This window comes from Cajanus cajan, chromosome 6 (genome assembly GCF_000230855.2).
Source record: "Cajanus cajan strain Asha chromosome 6, NIPB_CcT2T_4, whole genome shotgun sequence".
NCBI lineage: Eukaryota > Viridiplantae > Streptophyta > Magnoliopsida > Fabales > Fabaceae > Cajanus > Cajanus cajan.
The window spans coordinates 57,950,818-57,969,487 of NC_138522.1; the positions used below are offsets into that span (position 1 = coordinate 57,950,818).

The window sequence follows — 18,670 nt, forward strand, 5'->3', positions numbered from 1 at the left end:
AAGGATTATCAAGCCTCATTCATAAAGCTGAACTTCTTGGGAACATGCATGGCATTCAAATCTGTCGTGGTGCCCCCAAACTGCATCATCTCATGTTCGCCGATGATGTATTCCTTTTCTTCCAAGCTTCTGAGAAAGAGACCAATGAGGTTGCTACCATACTGAAAACTTTTGAGGTAGCCTCTGGTCAAGCCATAAACTACGATAAATCTGAAGTATTCCTGAATAGACATGCACCTCCCACTACTCACACTATGTTATCTAATACTCTGCATGTCCAGAAATGTGTGACCACTGGTAAGTACCTTGGACTCCCATCTATGATTGGACGAAATAAAAATGAAGTTTTCAGGTTTATTAAGGAACGCATATGGAAAAAACTACAGTCTTGGAGCCACAAATCATTATCTAAAGCAGGAAAAGAGACCCTCATCAAGGCTGTTCTGCAAGCTCTCCCCTCATATGCTATGAGTGTCTTCATGATTCCAAGCTGCACCATAGATGAGATTGAAAAACTACTAAATGCCTTCTGGTGGGGTGCAAATTCAAATAAGCACAAGGGAATTAAGTGGATGCGCTGGGAAAGGCTTGCCATCTCCAAACTTGAGGGTGGACTTGGCTTCAAAAATTTATCTGCCTTTAACCTTGCTATGCTTGGTAAGCAAGCTTGGAGACTTCTTAGCAACCCAAACTCTCTGATCAGTAGAATCTACCAAGCAAAATACTATCCCGATGGTAGCTTTCTCAATGCTTCACTTGGCCACAATCCCAGCTATACATGGAAAAGTCTTTGGAGCACTCAACACCTACTTAAGAATGGTATCCGTTGGAGGCTTGGGAATGGGAATACCATTCCTGTTTGGGGCGAGCCTTGGGTCAAATACAATGACAGTTACCATAGTATTCACCCTCACGACCCCTCAAATAGCCAAGCTTTCAAAGTTTCTGATCTGATGAGCATTGATAAGAATGGTTGGAACGATGTTTTGATTAATTCCCTGTTAGATGAGGACACCAGCAACCAGATACTCAACATTCCTATTCTCAACCCACGCTGTGAAGATAAAGGTATTTGGAAATGGAATCCCTCGGGTTCTTACACTGTTCGTTCTGCTTATAAAGGTTATCTCCAACATTGCCTTTCCATGGGTAATCTCAATGTTCCTGGTCCATGGAAAAACATTTGGAATTTACGCATTCCCCAAAAAATTAAGCATTTCATATGGAGATTGATGCGAGACATCCTTCCCACGCGGCCAAACCTTCAAAAGAAAGGCATTTGTTGCCCAAGTACATGTTTCCGATGTAATATTGATATCGAAAACACCTGACACACTTTCTTTAGTTGTCCATCAGCCAAATTGTGCTGGCAGGAAAGTAATCTTCATTCTTGTATCTTGAATTTGATCAACTCCTCTGATGGTGTCTTTAACCTTATATCTCATATTTTACAGCATTGGACCCTTCAAGCTGCTGCAGAATTTTCCATGATTCTCTGGAGCATGTGGCACAGCCGGAACGCTTTGCATTGGAGTAACACTCCTTGAAACCCAGACGAGATCAATCTTCGCGCTTCCTCCATGCTTCATGATTGGGCCACTGCTAATAGAATCGACTTGGTCCAGCACACTAAAACCCAAACCAGACAGTGGTGGTCTCCTCCCCCCCAAGGGTCATTTAAGTGCAACATTGCCACTCACTCTTTTCTAGTGGAAGGACTTACTGGAATAGGCATCTGCATTAGAGACCATCAAGGTGCCTTTGTTAGAGCTCATTCAACCACTATCAAAGGCTGTTTGGAACCCCACATTAGTAAAGCCTTTGCTCTTCTTCATGCTATCAACTGGACCCATAACCAGAACCTGGAGGATATTATTTTCGAAACCGATTGTAATCGCATCCCTTCCTATTTCTCCAATCATCACTCTGTTGACATAACTGAATTCGGTTGCCTTCTTGACCAATGTAAGCCTATCATGGTTAACCCCCCAAACTCTCATGTGAGTTTCTCCCCTAGATTTGCCAATATTGTTGCTCATAAGCTAGCTAAAGCAGCAATAGAAAATGCAAATCACTGTGATTTTTTTCACATCCCAAATTGTATCATTTATGATATTCTTAATGATATGAGCTAAAATTTTGAATTTCAAAAAAAAAAAGAAAATGCATGTGAAATCAAGTCAAAGAAGTTAACTTGTAACCTGAGTGTCACAGACTATATAAAAAATAAAAATAAAAAAAAATTCTCCACCATGCTTATATATGACACCGAACAATTATAATCATAATCCTTAAAAATTAACATTATTAGTTTAATGATAGTTATAATTTTGCTTCTCTTATGGTTTTCTTAAAAAAACTATATATATATATATATATATATATATATATATATATATATATATATATATTACAAATTTTAGTTTGTAGTAAAGAGTATATCCATTAAATAGTCGATAACGGATTCTTTTTGAAACGTTGATATTATTGAAATGAGTTTTTGTCTTTCCCAACAATTTTTTTTCTTCTATATATATGGTTAAAAAATTAAACATCCCAAGAACATGCTTAAAAAATCTAATAATTTACCAACAATGTTACACTTGAACCTTATTAATATTTTTTTTTGTACAGATAGTAAAGTAAGTTGAGTTTAATTGTAGAATAAAATAAAATAAAGAACATGTACTATTAATTTTTAAAATAGTAAAAAAAATATACTAGTAGTGTAGAAAGTTACTATTGAATATTAACCAAATAGTAGGCACAGTGTACTACTGTAGAGTTTAACAGTAGGCATAATTTTAATGTAGAAATTTCTTCTAAAAAAATGTAGAAATTTATTATTAACCAATTAAATAACATCTTAAGATATAACTTTTAAAATACCTATAAAGAAATCTAGCCCAATTTGTTGAGCACAGAAAGCGAGTGTTGGTTGCACATCTCATTGTTACCGAGTTCGATTCTTATAGATAATTTTTTTAAAAAAAAAATATGTATCATAAAAATAAATAATTTTTAAGTGAGATAACATTATAACAATCTATAGGTACAACATTTTTTTTTGGCAACCTACAAAGACTTAACGGGCTTAGCGCGTAGCACCAAGAGATGGGAGGCCCAAATGATCTTCTTAAAGGCCCATACTTACAAGAATGGATTGCGAGTCACTGTTTCGAACACAAACCCTAACCCTAATTAAACGACTCCTCCTATTTATACTCAACATCCACATTTCTCCTTCAGCTTCTTCGCCTCGTCTTTCTCTGCGGTTAGACTCATGGCGCTGGTGTGTGTGTGTGTTCGGCGTCGGTAACTAATTCTCTTCTTCATTTTTGTTTTTTCCTATTGCGTTACGTTTTTAAAGGCTATGATGTTGAAAACTACCTATTTTATGAGGGAGCGGAAAATTGTTCCTTCGTGATTACAAAACTACCAATGGATCCTACTGAGCCTTTAACTCTTTTTTCAATTATTTATTCGTTTGATTCTCTGTTGTTGCTGTACGCATAATATAATTGCATCATTCTTTTCAATTTTTCAATTCTACAGAAAAGTTTAACAAAGAGCCATTGAAGTGATGATATTACTTTCCGAACTCATCAATGTCGACTCTAAATTATCAGACTACAATTATCTGATCCATGGCTCTGCTATTCCATTTGCAAGAAAAGTTTAACAATGGTTTTTCTTTTTATCATTGTTTCCTAATCATATGAATTCACCCAAAAATATGAATAATTTAAAATTTATTTTTGTAATCACATTTTTATGTTTTTCTTCATAATTTCGCATTGCATTATTTTTTTTTTCAAACTAAATAGAACGTAACACGAAGTGTTTTTTTTTTGTTTTTAAATTTATATTTATTTGCCAACGTCCAATTTATAATTGTACACTTTAAATGAAATAAAGGATAGATAGATGCAATGCAATTAAAAAATAATAATAATAATAAAATAAAGTTTTCTTGGTACACTATCGTAAACAAGAGTAAGGGCATTCGTCGCAGAGGTCTGTTTAGAATATACGACCTAATACACCATTTAATGTTCTTAAATGGACTTCATAGTTTTTTTTTTTTTTTAGGGGAGGACTTCATAGTTGATATGTATACATTACTCATTTCATTATTATTTAATTAAGAATTCATACACTATTTAATTCTTCAACTCCATTTGTTGATTATCAGGCAATTTTTTTTCCTCTTAAATATGCTCTATAAGATTTTCTTGAAATTGAGGATGATATATCGTTATGTTTTTAAATAAATGTTTTTAAAGTTTCACTTACTTTTTAACGATATACATTGTAATGTTTTCCATTGTATGTCTGACTTATTCTCATATTTACTATTAATAATTTCATTTGTATTAATTATAATATTTTATAATATATTGGGGCACTCACTGGCGCCTAGCTGCAAAATGTGAGGTCATGTATATCATAATTAAAATAAATGAAATTATGTGAGAAAAATGAAAAAAGACAAAATATAAAACATTAAAACGTTTTATCAGTTCTTTTTTAGACTTTTATGCATCAAGGACTAATTATGCTTATTGAAATGTATGATAGTCAACAAAATTAATATTATTTTCGTTATGGAGTAGTTTTATTAATTAGGTAATTTTTATTATATAAATGATTAATGATAGCTTTTAGTTTACATGCGTGAAGTTAATTTTTATTTAATTTTTTCAATTTTAGTTATTTTTCATCATTTTAAATAGTTTGTAATTTAATAAAATTAATTCTGTTTTTATTTTTTTATATTTCAGATTAGTAAATAAAATTTAAAAATTGTAAAAATATTAATAATTTAATTGTTTATAAATAAGTTAGTTATAAATTAATAAATAATTATTGATGAAATGTAAGGATGTAGAATTATTAGTGAAATCCGTTTAGTAACTTATTTTTTTAGATATTGGATATGTGGGATTGAATATTTTATAAAATTGTTAAATACAAAAGAAAAATAATAACAATGAGAGATGTGTATATGTAAAATTTATTTAAAAACCTCAAGATACTAGACCGTAAATACTCCAAGAGAAGTGTTAAGAAAATACTGTAATGGAGTAAATGCACCAAGAGAAGTGTTAAAAATATACTGTAATAAAGCATTCTTTTGGTCGAAAGTTGAAATTTGTTATGCATTATTTATTGAAAATTATAGTTTACTCATATCTTATTTTATAATTTTTAATAAATTTTAAAAGATAAGAGAGTGTATTAAGAAAATTGTTTTATACACTTTTGATAAAGGTGATTGTGTTAAAGATGGTTACAACTATTTAATTCAAAATTTATGCCCAAAGTCTTGAATAATTCTAGCCAACAACGCTCAAGAATTTACAAATCCCCTATTTATGAAAATCTAAAAAAAAATTTGTTGATTTTATTTTAATTGAGCCTGGTTGGATGTCAATAGATGACATGACATGTGCATAATTTTGTTAGAAAAATAAATAAGTAAATTAAATAATGTAATTCATGTGAAATATAATTATATGCCTAAATGTGATTTAATAATGTGATTTAAATAAAGGGACCTATTGATTAGTATAAAAAGTTATTATTTTTAAATTTTAAAAATTGATGATAACTAACTTGATGAAAGTTGGCTAAAAGAAGGAAATAAGGGTTCTATCTCTATTTTGTAAAATCACTCATTATTAACCGTCAAAAAAAGACTAAAGAAAAGGAAAGAGATAAATTAAAAAAGGAGAATGAAGAATTAATTTCATTAAGTTCTCATGGATTAAAATAAATCTCTTTTATTATTATAAAGACTAAAACTCTATTTTGGTCCCTTATAATCTTTTTTTGTTTTAATTTAGTCTTTCATTAATTTTTGGTCTCAAATTGGTCCCAAATTAATTAATTGGTTTCAATTTAGTCCCAAATTAATTAATTAGTTTTAATGTGGGACTTCCGTCCAAATTATTTAAACGGAGTTAACTTTTGGCCACGTGGATGCCACGTAGATGCATACGTGACATCCACGTGGATGAGAAAATTCTTTTTAATACACCTGGACCCGGAACGGCCCGTTCTGAAACCGGAATGGGCCGTTCTGGTTGCAAAATTAAAACACCACCAGTGAAGCAGAACGGGCCGTTCTGCTTTCAAAACGGCCCGTTCCAGAACTGTGAATAAAATATTTTTTACTTAATTGTGTTTTTGATATTATAATTATGCAATTTTGATCTCTAAGGTTTTAATTGAGTAATTTCAGTCCTTAAAAGATTATAATTGGTAATTTTAGTCTTACAATTTTTAATTGAACAATTTTAATCTCTCAAATATCATAATTTTTATTTACCTTTTTATAAATAAACTAATAATTTGATAAATATAACTTAATATATATTAATATACTTTTACAAAAATATAAATATATAAGATCAGATATATATTTCTAATTAATATACTTATATTTTTGTAGAAGTATATTAATATATAACAAGTTATATTTATCAAATTATTAGTTTATCTATAAATATATTAATAATATTATTGATATAATATCGAAAATTATAATATACGTTAATTTGAATAGATAAATAATTATTTAATTTTAAAACATTATATATATATATATATATTAAAATTATTATTTTTTAATGGGAGAAACAAAAATCATACTATTATGATATTTGAGGGACTAAAATTGTTCAATTAAAAATTGAAGGACTAAAATCGCGCAATTGCAATTCTTTAAGGACTAAAATTATGCAATTAAAATCTTGGAGATCACAAAACTGCACAATTGTAATACTTGAGGGATAAAAAATGCAATTAAACCAATATTCTTAATTAATTTTATTAAAAAATATAATAATTAATAAGATTAAAGGAATAAAATGATAAAAAAATTAATAAGATAAACATAATAAAATAAAATATATAAAAAATATTTATATATTTATTTTATTGAATATAATAACATAATTAAAATATAATTAATAATATATATTTAATAAAATTATTAATATTTTATATATAAAAAAATAAAATAAAACCGGAACGGCCCGTTCTGAAACTGGAACGGGTCGTTCTGGTGCATTTTGGGTGTGTTAATTTTGCACTTGGAACGGGCCGTTCCGGATGCAAAATTAACACACCAAAAGTGCACCCAGAACGGCCCGTTCCGGTTTCAGAACGGACCGTTCTGGGTCCAGGTGTTTTCAAAAAATTCTCCTCCACGTGGATGCCACGTATGCATCTACGTGGCGTCCACGTGACCAAAAGTTAACACCGTTAAAGCAATTTGGACGGAAAGTCCCACATTGAAACCAATTAATTAATTTAGGACTAAATTGAAACCAATTAATTAGTTTGGGACCAAATTAAGACAAAAAATTAATGAATGACTAAATTGAAAAGAAAAAAAAAATTATAAGAGACTAAAATAGGATTTTAACCTATTATAAATGTACGTGAGAATCATAGATTCTAAAATCTTTATCATATACAATAATTTTCTTGAATCATGAATGATATGAACGCTGCTTACAAATTTTTGATGAGGTTATCTCACAAACAATGTGTACAATTCCTTCTTCTTCAATGTGTATCAATCAGACTCAGGACTGGAACAATGCTATTCTGAACATCTGAGCAGGGAGAAATACGTCACAATGCAGAGTCTTTGAAAAATATAATAATAATAATAATAATAGACACACAAAGTTATATCATTTTCATAAGCGTGCTATTTCCATCTTTACCAAAAAAAAAGCGTGCTATTTCCTTAAATATATTTTTGCATTCCTTTTATGTTCTTAAACTAAGTATCACAACATAACTAATTCTCCAATCACTCGTTATCTCTTACAACTTGTTCCACTAGTAGACCCGGAATACAAGTCATTTGAGCTTTTAAATTTTTACTTTAAATGTTAAACAATTGCTGTTTGTCGTCAGTGCATCACTTTCTTCGACTATATAATTTCAAATTGAAAATTTTTATTTACAAATTTCACAATTAAGATAAAGACAGAAGAGAGAAATAGGAGATGTAAGAAAAAGAAATAAAAAAATGTTGAATAAATTATTATATGAATTGTATAAATAATACATCTTTTTCAAATTACTATTATGCAAGTTTTACATATGTTAATAGTGGAGTGTTTTGCAAAACATGGCAAGAACTCGAGTAAAATCAAAATTAATTTTTAAAAAAATTACTTTTGAATTTGAATAAAATTCATCATACACTTTTTGGTTAATTATACCCTTTTAAGTAACGAGAGAAATAACGCAGTAAAAAAAAGTAAAGAGAAATAATATTAACACATTTTCTAACTCACTTTATGAATGCTAAAATTTATTAATAATTAAAAAATTTAAATTTTCACTTTTTAATTAATAATTTTTGTTCATGACTTTATATTTTTTAATTAATTTTAAGTAATAAATATTTTTAAAATTGGATAAGTCAAAACACTGATTTAACCATAACTTATACTAATAAAATAATACATAAAATAAAATACAGAAAATAATTACATAAATTTACAATGCTAAGAATTAAAAATAAAAAATAATTTTATCAATTCTCAACTATGAAAATGTATACAAAAACTCAAATTAATTACATCATTACAATTAAGTCTAAATTCTAAAATATATCACATTTACTAACAATAATAAATTTACATTTTGAATATAAAAAAATCCGTTGACCCACCATGAACCTTTTTTTAGTGGTTTGACCAGTTCTCTAATTATTTTTTTTTCTGGTTTACGATCTGCCTCTTCAATCTGATTTTCAAAACACAGGCAGATTGTTACTTGAATAAATTACATTTATTCCTTAATTCTAAATAATAAACTTACTATATTAATATGTAAAAATAATTACGATTTAAATGTAACAAAAATCCCCTTAATAATAACCCTGTAGTGCTTCCTCTGTATACTGTATTTGATCGGTTTCAAATTTCAATAGTTTTCTTCATAAATTTTCGCAAATTCCACGAAAGAGGCACCAAAATGCCAAACTAAGCCTATGATTTTTGAAAACGAATCGAGCAAAAAATCAATCCTTTTCAGGTAAAACTTTATATTTTTTTTTTTTTTTTACAGTTGACAAGTCAAACTGGTGACATTCTGGAAACTGCAATTGTGCAACCGCGCTAGATGTAATAGCATCCTTTCCTAGAATTACTTCATACTGACGAGGTTTAGATCCATCTCCACTCTCCAATAACCAAATATCATTGTTATCAGAATCCGGAAAATCAATGAGTCAGGTAAAATCCCAAATGAATCTGAACAAAAAACTCATCGTCTCTGATCATGCCACTTTCTATTCCCCTGCCTACCAGGGTCCCAATGTCCAGAAGAACCCCTCTGCCTTGACCATTCAGGTCTATGATTTCTTCCATGATTCATTCTGGACTCGGGGTAGTTTCTACCCGGTGCATACCTAGGATTTCTAGTTGGACTATTCTCCGGGCTCCATGATTCAAATTCTCCCCTTCCATGATTATTTCTATCCCAAATACCAGATTGTCTGGAGCCCCCAACCATTGTGTTATAGTTATTATGATTTCGTTGAGAATGATAACTAGATGACACTTCCTGCTGCCTAACTCTCCACGTATCAGACCCATGATCTGATTTTTCGGTTTGTGGCGGGTAGGAATGCACAGGGGTACGATAGGAAGGTTCAGTGTAATGAGCTTCCTGTTGATGATGTCTTTGTTGCTGTGGGGCTGAATGTTGATGATGTCTTTGTTGGTGTGAGGCTGAATGTGATGGCGTTGGTGAGGGTAACCTGAAGGTTTGTGGGAATGAGTTAGACAAACCCTCGTGTTGTACACTCAAATTAGGTACAGGTTTTACATAATTGGTGCCTTCACCCCGCATTGCTAGAGTTGAATGTGTGCCAGATAATTTAACAGAAGATGCATTTGCAGTGATTAAGTTGTTCTTCATGGTTAAACCTAGATCTGAGGACGGTGTTTGTACATGCATGAGAGGTGGTGGCTTTTCAGGAATAACATTAGTTGCCTGAGGCAGTGAATATGGAGAAACTGATGTGCTTGAAAGCTGCCTCGAAGATGGAACCAAAATTGTTGCCTGTTGCCTTACTGTAGTGGCAGTTACGGGAATCTGAGATACTAAGTTGGTAGATGCCACTGAAGCATGGTTCTGGATAATTCTATCAGGTGCTACACTTCGCCGAGAAAAGGGATTTTTTGATGCTTCTGTGCTCCATCCACTCTGAAAAGTTAATAAGATGGGAATCCGTTAGTTAATGTAGTAACCAAAATATTTTTAACAATCGTTGACAAAGTTAATGAGTTCAGTTTTATCACGTTGACAAATGTAAATTGTAAGGAAACATAGGGTGTGTTTCTTTTTCCCTTTCCAAGACAAAAACGTAGAAACAAGGTGATGTTGGATTGGCGTCCAGCTGGAAGCAAACGGAAAAAGAAACACATATAGAGGGGCCCTGCATACATTGTTGGTCAGGCCACGGGTCTCAACACGCATCAAAATAAATGATTGGCTACTCTAAATACAAGCAGAACTACTGCAAGGGGAACCTATTAGCAGTACGAAAGCTTGTGAGATTACGCCCATAAGTTTCCCTAAATTAGCTGTTTGCTAATAGAGAATATTTATTACGTTGCATGCAAGAACTTGACCGAAGAAAATCTTGTAAAAAAGAAGCACGAGAAGAACTTCGAAATCAATTCATTTCGATCTCAACTTGGGCCCCCATAGAAAACCCATTTCCCCCAACACCCTAAGCTATTTTTTTTTTTGTACATCACTCTACGCTATATGAGTGCTATACGCTCTCCACTCTCAACACGTATAAGCAGCAAGCATGGCTTAAGTGGGGTGTGCATAGCACTGCAATAGGAAACACATCAGGCATGATGATTAAGATCTTTGACAAATAGTTGTAGTATGAACTCAAATCACGCACCGTTCTTGGATCGCTCGAGGGAGTTGGAGATGGGAGAGAAACTTCCACCTTCTCCGGGGCTTCTACACTCGTGCCATAATTGCCATTTGTACTTTCACTTAAACCCAAACTCACACCTCCTCTCTTAATCATATCAAGCAGCTTCACGGTTTCTTCACTAGGTATGCTACCAGCTTGTCCAGAAGTTAAGGCAAATACCAACCCTGGATTTTTTAGCAGTACGGCAAGCAATTCTAAATCAGGCTCAGCAGTAGCCAAACTGGTTGAAGATGTGGAGGCCACCCCTTGAACAGCATGAGTTGCATCCTGATTGGGGGAAACGGCTATTTCAGCACCATCACCATCTGGCAGCTGTTCAGTAGGAATTTCCGGTGTCAAAGTGTCATCATAGTCCATTTCAAGGTCCCAAGGCTCTTTGGGGTTAGGTGGCATCTCTTGGACGGTCTTGTATATAGTTTCCCTTTCCCTGCGGATTCTGTTTTTCTGAACATCAACCTCTTTGCTATTTTCACCGCGACCAACTCTCCAGGTATCTTTAAGTTTTACTTCTGCAAAAAAGGAACAAAAAGGGAAAGATTTGAAAACCGAAGTCTGAGAAACTAAAGAAAGCTGTTGCTTACACGAGTTACAATAACCACAAAAAAAGACACTAGAAACCAAATTCATTTAGCAATTCCACTCCTTCTAGTACTACCTCAAAATATAAACGGAGTGTATTTTATGCAAGCATCAAACAGATGCTTAGTCGATGCAATGTAATGATTGGCACCACAGAGAAATTCAATAACAGACAGGAAAATTCCAATCTCAGGGTAGTGTTTTCTTAAGGTGATGGCTATAAAGTAATCCATGACTTGCTAACCTTGTAAATGTATCATCAACAACTTCCCTCCATCAGATCATTTGCCAATTTTATTTATATATTAGTATTAGTATATTACCATCAGATCATTTGCCAACTTTATATATATATATATATATATATATATATATATATATATATATATATATATATATATATTACAAGATTAACAAACTTCATTAGATCAGAAGGGGCAATTTAAAAAAGTGTTTCAAGAGAAATGGAACAGGAATAGAAGAGAATGTAGCTGGCCACATTCGTTTTAATATGACAAACAAAAGTATGTGAGCACTTCATGAATTTTCAAGGATTGGAGGTTGGGTGATTAATACACTGTAAAAGCTTGTAATTTTCAACGGGGGCTAATAAACCAAATGGAATTCACCAAACGAAAATGGATAATCCTTGCTGTTTACAGTCTCTGAATGTCGCAACCAACAAAATTAAAGCTACAGACGACCATCAACCCTGATTGAATTAATTTGGAGCTGGAATTCTTACAATGGCAGGATGTAGTTTATATACTCAAGACTTGCAACTATACTCCATAACTTGGGCAACTTTGTGATAAAAACATGCAAAGCAGACGACATGAATAAAATTACAAACTCCTTCGCCCCTTGGATAAAGAAACAATGCTCCATCCAGATATGCTATCATAATTCAAAATTACATATTTAACCAGAACATGGAACAGCACAGAAAATAGAGCCTCCTTTATGATATCATAATCAAAGCTTCTGCCTAATTTTATTCGTTAATACAATAATAAATTGATAACTATAGTATAAGATGCCAGATGAAGTAGATAAAATTAACTTTGAAGTTCAGTGTGTTCTCAAGAACGCCCAAGGGGGTTGAAACCCCCGTTGTATTTTAAGAAATTCAGAATTGTTTATTTTCATTTTATATATTTGGGACTAGGCACCTCATATATTTCTACCATTACTATACATCAATAACTAGGACTATGAATTGATCCTAGTGAAGCACTGAATCTCATTATAGCAAAAATGTCATACATGGACTAATAACGGATTACGCCCAAACCATCCATGCATATATTAACTTTTATTCCATGAGCCATGCCAAAGGTGTAAAGGAACACAAAATCCAATTGCGATAATTTGAATTTTTCTTTTTAGGAAATCCGGACATCAATATTATTGCTTTTAAAAATATTTTAACAATGATCACCATGTTATTGCCAATTTGTAAAACTGATCCTTTATCCCTGCGATCACCTCAATATTTAGCATAGCTCGTGATAGACAATTACAAGTCCTCAAACGAGATATTTTTAAGCCCATTCTTTATAAGAGATTTGGGAGTATCACGCCATTTTATAAATTTGTGCAGATAAGACGAAGGGAAAAAACCAATTTGATAAATTGTCCAATTTTTGAGATAGTGCAAGATCCTAAACCCTCGTACTAATCCTTGTTAGTATTTGAATCTCAATCCCAAGGGGCCGCATTTGAACAGCAATGTTTTATTAATCTCGAACAATACTAAAATTGTAGTCGTATATACAACCGCCCAAAATACCCAAGTTACTTACAGAACACAAGGTTAGACCACGACTCTTTATTTATATAAGGTGAAAAAAGCAGCAAAAGGGGATCGGGTCAATAAGGAGTTAGCGTCAAAGGTAGCAAAGAAGCGTCTGATATTGTCCTCCAAGAAAATGTGCAGGGAATTGACTAAGATATACCTCTTGTTAACTCAACATCAGCAAACCTGTTAATATGGTCTGTTCTCAAGGTGTCTTTCAGTCTTTTAACGGCTGTCAAAGAGTTTCGCCATTTTTCCTATTCCTAGTATTATAGAAATGTATTTGATGGAACCAACAAAAAAATTGCAAATGTACCTGCTGGTATTTTCCATGGGATCTGAACCCTTTTGCACTTCTCCCAGAGAGGTTCCTTCACATCCATTTTCGGTTTTGAATATGAAGCTTCCAGCCTATTAGTGGTTTTAGAGGCAAGTAATAGAGGTTTCTTGTTTTCTTCAATTTTGGGTGGAGTAGGAACTTTAGAAGAGCAAGCTGCAATACTGGCCGGGTTTGTCTGAGGTTTATTCAGACTATCAATCTTTGTTTCTTTACTATCTTTTGAAGAACCAGTTTTCCCATACTTACTCTGCATAAATAATGCACGCATTTTTGCTTTCTGGATATCATCAGCAGACATAGGACGCCCTTGACTTACAGGCCCTGCTCTCATCACTTGTGAGCTTCTGCTGGCTGACTTTTGGCCTGGCTGTTCCACCAATTGCACTTTTCTGCGCTCCCTTGATTCTGATAGAGGTTAAGGAATAAAAAATACATATAGCCTACATTTTGCATGACTCAACAAATAGGGGTGCTATGAACATTCTCTTTGATGCATTATTATTATTGATAAAATTTTATCGAGAATCATAATAAATAGGGAGCAGGACCCACAACACTTAATAAGTCTCAAAAAATTACACTCAATAATAGAGTATATTAAAAAAAATGTATTGTTAGCATTTCCCTCAGGTAACCCACCACTTTGGTCCTTGAAACACTGATGACATCAATATGGTCCTTCGATGATAATATTTAGACATCAAAATAGTCCAAAAATTATAGTTAGTCAGCTAGTTTCAGGTATACAATGCAAGTTATGATAAATTAGGAATCAACACGACGAACTTCCAAGAATTGGCAATTGTCCTGAGCTGAAGAAATCAGAATGTTACACAAGAACTTTCAAGAAGGCAGAAGCTACATAAAATTAACTATGAAGCAGAGCATAAGAACATTATGGTGCACAAGGAATCCAAGTCACGACATTTCAAGAAAATCAGAACAGCAATCTGGAATAGACAGATATAATGTCACTAAGTGGCTAGAAAGTTGAGATTAAATCACTTGGCCAACACACTAAAGTACTTCTATATTGGCTTGTATGAAGGAAAACTAACGAACTTCTGTCAGCACTCCAAAATAACATTCAGAGGTTTTATCTAAAGCATTTTATTTCCTGTGTATGTGATTTGATATGCTTAAAGAAGGAAATCCATCAGCATTTTGCCTGACTTAAAAAGATAGTCAAGTAAAGCATTCAAGGATACGAGATGAAGATACACCAAGAGTGGACTTTCTGTTAGAATCATCCAAGCTGGAAGGCAACAATTTCATAACTTGTGGAGATCCAACTTTCCTGAACAGAGATAAAACAAAATGGAGCCTTTTCACAACTAGCAAAAGCAAAGCCGATTAACTCAAGCAGGTATGCACAAAATTATTGGCAGAAAGACATTCAATTAAAAAAACAGATGACTGAAAGAAAGCAGACACAACCTAGGCATACCTGAAATTATCTGAACATTCATTTGAGAGAGCGAGAATGTCTTCCTGAGAGCAAGAAAGGAGCACTAAGAAACATGCAAACAACTGAAAAGGCATTGCTAGCTGAAACATATATGTTTAGGAAAACACTTACAGGAACATCAATATTTGAATGCCATGATTCAGAGCCCATAAATTGACCAATGCTGCACAAATAGAAATCGTAATAAATGAGAAAGGAGTTCCAACAAATTGTGCATGGAAAAGATATAAAATGTAAGCTTGCCTCTGAGAAAGCATTAACTCTTTATGACCATCACTAGAAGACTTAACACCATTGGGCCTCTTTATTGCTTGGTTCCTTGCCAATAATTTGCTCCATTTTGACAATAAAACCCTTGCCCTGTTTGATATGTCTGATACTCAAATCAGTGAGATTATAATTCCAATGTCTATTAAGTTACTAAAGTAACCACTTCTATAACTGACATCGAAAAGCATTCTTCAAAATTAAGATTTGAAACTATTTGCAGGCATCAAGCAAAATATTGAAAGGATTAAGTGTTATATCAATCAACATGAACACGACTTTTATAGAGTAAAATTAAGATGTATCTTATCTATTATTTGGCTGTCTGATAAAAGGTGACATTTAACAATTAAAGGCCCTTCCTCCTCTCTATCTTGCTACTTCAAATATCAATAATATCAATTTTAGCAAGAAACTCACCAACTAATGTATGAAAACCTAGAATTCGTGCTTCAAATGAAAAATAAAACCTCAAACAAGCTAAACAGATGTTAAAGTATTTCCTGATGCAAGAAAATATGCTAAGCTGTTATCATATACCAGCCCATTGCATTCATAAACTTTGATGGGCACTAGGCCAGGAAAAGATAAAGCACACCTGATGTCCTGTAGAACCGTAGTTTATTTACACTCTGCAATATAGCTGATATGTGCATGGGAACAGCTTTATGTAAAGGCAAATGACAAAGAACCTGCAAAACAGTTAACCAGAAAGTTCAATAGTATTCAGTTATGTGCCAATTAAATGATGCCAAATATTAACCAGAGGATTCAAATTTACTTTCAAGATAAGAAGAAGGACAGTTGTTTGCTCTTCAACAGCTGCGTTACTCAACCAAGTTGCTAAAGTCATTCCACCCCCTTTGGTCAAAAACCTAGCAGCATTCAACAGAAAAGCTACATCAGAAAATATAAATTACTATAATTCAATACTACCATGCTATTGATAAAACCAATCGTTTACCACAACAATACTGAAAAATTCTGTATTGTCAATATCCACTCCATCAACTTCTCCTGCCCAGAAAATGTCTCCTCTTTCTGCATTAAGCTAAAAATGTTATCAACAAATTGTTTATCTGAGTCATCTAGGTCAGACAAAGCTGCTTCCTGTGCTGAACAAGATTCTTCAGCATTGGACAGGCCAACAGAGTTTAAAGGAGCTGGATCTATTGGTCTCGCAGGATCAGAATTTATTTGATCATCATGAGGTTCTTCACAAGAATTAGAACTTAATGCCCTCTCCTTTGACAACTGCACTATTCTCCTCACTCTTGAACGTTGACTAGTGAAAAAGTCACGCACCTAAAACCAAAGCACAAGGATTCATAAATTAAACTGGGAAACATGTTATCTTAAAGTTAAAATAAACTTCAAAGTTAATACAACCCTCTTCTGTCCACAAAAAGGGTGACAAATAATAATCTAATGACAACTTGAATAACAAAAAAGGTGTTGGACAGGAAATATATCTATATACAACATCTCAAGTACATAGATCATTGATCATTCCATAAGGACAGATAGAAAGGACCAAACAGGAAGCAGAGAAATACAAACCTGTGTCACCGTGACACCAAATAAAGCACTGATCTCGCGCAATTCTTTCTTGCTAACAGCATCTTTAATCGAAAAAATTGATTGCATGTAATTTACAGCCTTCGGATTCAACAAATCCCTAGGTCTTTTCCCTGCAAATTTGGATTAAGTTAGAGACATCCGATGCTAAACAAACAGCAGAATGCTGCCTCAACAAAAACAACAAAAAACTTACCAATTTTTATTGACAAAGCACCAGCTGCCTGCACACACAGAAAAAAATGGACAAAATGAGACACTCAAACGATGCCTTAAAATGACTTATTACTGGAATGTGCTTACAACTAATTCTACAAAACGCTTAAAGTGATTCCAAGTAAAGCAGCATAAATTTTGAATCAAAACGCAACTAAGAGGCTTTTGACTTTTTTCATGAGCCAAACCTAAACAAAAAGAAATAGAGATGAAAAGGTTTGAGAGGACACCATTTCTTGAGAGAGAGGATTGACGCCGGTGAGATTGCATTGCGTGACGACGATTTCCTGAAACTGATCGATCTGGCTGTGGAAGAGCTCTCTTTGCGAAACCAAAAACTTCTGGAAAGATTCGGCGGAGCTCCCAATCTCCAGCTCCGAGAAATCTTCGTTCCACACATCCATTGTTGACAACGAAGATCGAAGCTCCTTCGACGCAATGCGTGGCAACACGCATTTAAGTAACGGTGATTGAATCACAATGCTTCTCTCCGGGAACGGAACTGGTTAGGGTTTGGGTCGGAGCTAATTTTGGAGAGAGAAAGTCAGATAGAGTATTGAGTCGGATGAGAGAGAATTAGGCCATGTTCGGTTGAATTTCAGGAATTACTTTCCAGGCTTATTAAAAAGATTAAGGTCGTCTCGTCTTTACTAATCATTATTTTATAATTTAAACTATATAAAAAATAACCATTCAATAATTTTTGCATTTGTAACTTAATAAATATTTTACTTAATAATGAAATTTTATATTTTTACCGTAATAAACATATTAAAAAAATTAAAATGATAAAGAGGACGAATGATGATAAATTTACCGCTATATAAATAAAGGTAAATACTAATAATTACATATTTTAACATTAATTAGAAATATAAATAAACTATTAGTTATATATATATATAACACATTATGATAATAATAATAATAATAATTTTTCATTATTATCTAATAAAGATAAAAGCTAACTAATACGTACTTTAACATTAATTAAAAATTAAACCTTAAAACATCCTCAACGATACAAAGTGAGAAAAAAAATAGTGAAAAATAATAATTCAAGAAAAGTTGTAAGATGATGAATGATACTTAATAAATATATGTTTTGAAGCATGAAATTTTCCATAAACACGAGAAGGATGTGAATATGAAATGTATAGTGAAAAAAATAATAATCTACTAGTTAAAAGGGATAATTAATTTTTATTTAAATGTTGAATAATTTAATTAAGAATGTAACATTGTCATCTTATAACTCTATTATTTGATTTAATAGTTATTGTTGAGAGTTTTATTATTTGATTTAATAGTTATTGTTGAGAGTTTTGGAACCGGAAGATTCTAAGAGCATGTTAATTTTTTGAGAATTGGATCAAAAATACATAAAGTTGACACATAAAAGATATAAAAGAAAATTTTTTAAAA

The 18,670-nt window shown here is 32.6% G+C and overlaps 2 protein-coding genes, 1 long non-coding RNA gene and 2 other non-coding genes across 5 annotated transcripts; 4 read left to right on the top strand and 1 right to left on the bottom strand.

The window, feature by feature from the left end:
- The first annotated feature begins 1,580 nt into the window (after nt 1-1,580).
- On the top strand, nt 1,581-2,135 carry LOC145958788 (uncharacterized). The gene has a single exon (XM_083076332.1). It carries the CDS (start codon nt 1,581-1,583, stop codon nt 2,133-2,135), a length of 555 nt encoding a protein of 184 aa, XP_082932458.1.
- Nucleotides 2,136-2,941: 806 nt separating this feature from the next.
- LOC145949362 (uncharacterized) lies at nt 2,942-3,661 on the top strand. The gene is made up of 2 exons (XR_014427557.1): nt 2,942-3,315; nt 3,556-3,661. It is a non-coding gene; the product is annotated as an uncharacterized LOC145949362 (long non-coding RNA).
- On the top strand, nt 3,365-3,462 carry LOC114915886 (small nucleolar RNA R41). The gene has a single exon (XR_003804075.1). It is a non-coding gene; the product is annotated as a small nucleolar RNA R41 (small nucleolar RNA).
- Nucleotides 3,574-3,650, top strand: LOC114915888 (small nucleolar RNA Z155). Its single transcript, XR_003804077.1, has one exon. It is a non-coding gene; the product is annotated as a small nucleolar RNA Z155 (small nucleolar RNA).
- A 5,384-nt stretch (nt 3,662-9,045) lies between the features above and the next one.
- Nucleotides 9,046-17,851, bottom strand: LD (Homeodomain-like superfamily protein). The gene is made up of 13 exons (XM_020355746.3): nt 17,476-17,851; nt 17,226-17,253; nt 17,012-17,142; nt 16,416-16,756; nt 16,233-16,326; nt 16,050-16,143; nt 15,428-15,557; nt 15,296-15,347; nt 15,164-15,207; nt 14,925-15,013; nt 13,693-14,121; nt 10,961-11,508; nt 9,046-10,245 (listed from the first exon to the last, which is right to left on the bottom strand). The coding sequence occupies exons 1-13, from the start codon at nt 17,647-17,649 to the stop codon at nt 9,301-9,303; spliced, it is 3,099 nt and encodes a 1,032-aa protein (XP_020211335.1). The 5' UTR covers nt 17,650-17,851; the 3' UTR covers nt 9,046-9,300.
- Nucleotides 17,852-18,670: the final 819 nt, after the last annotated feature.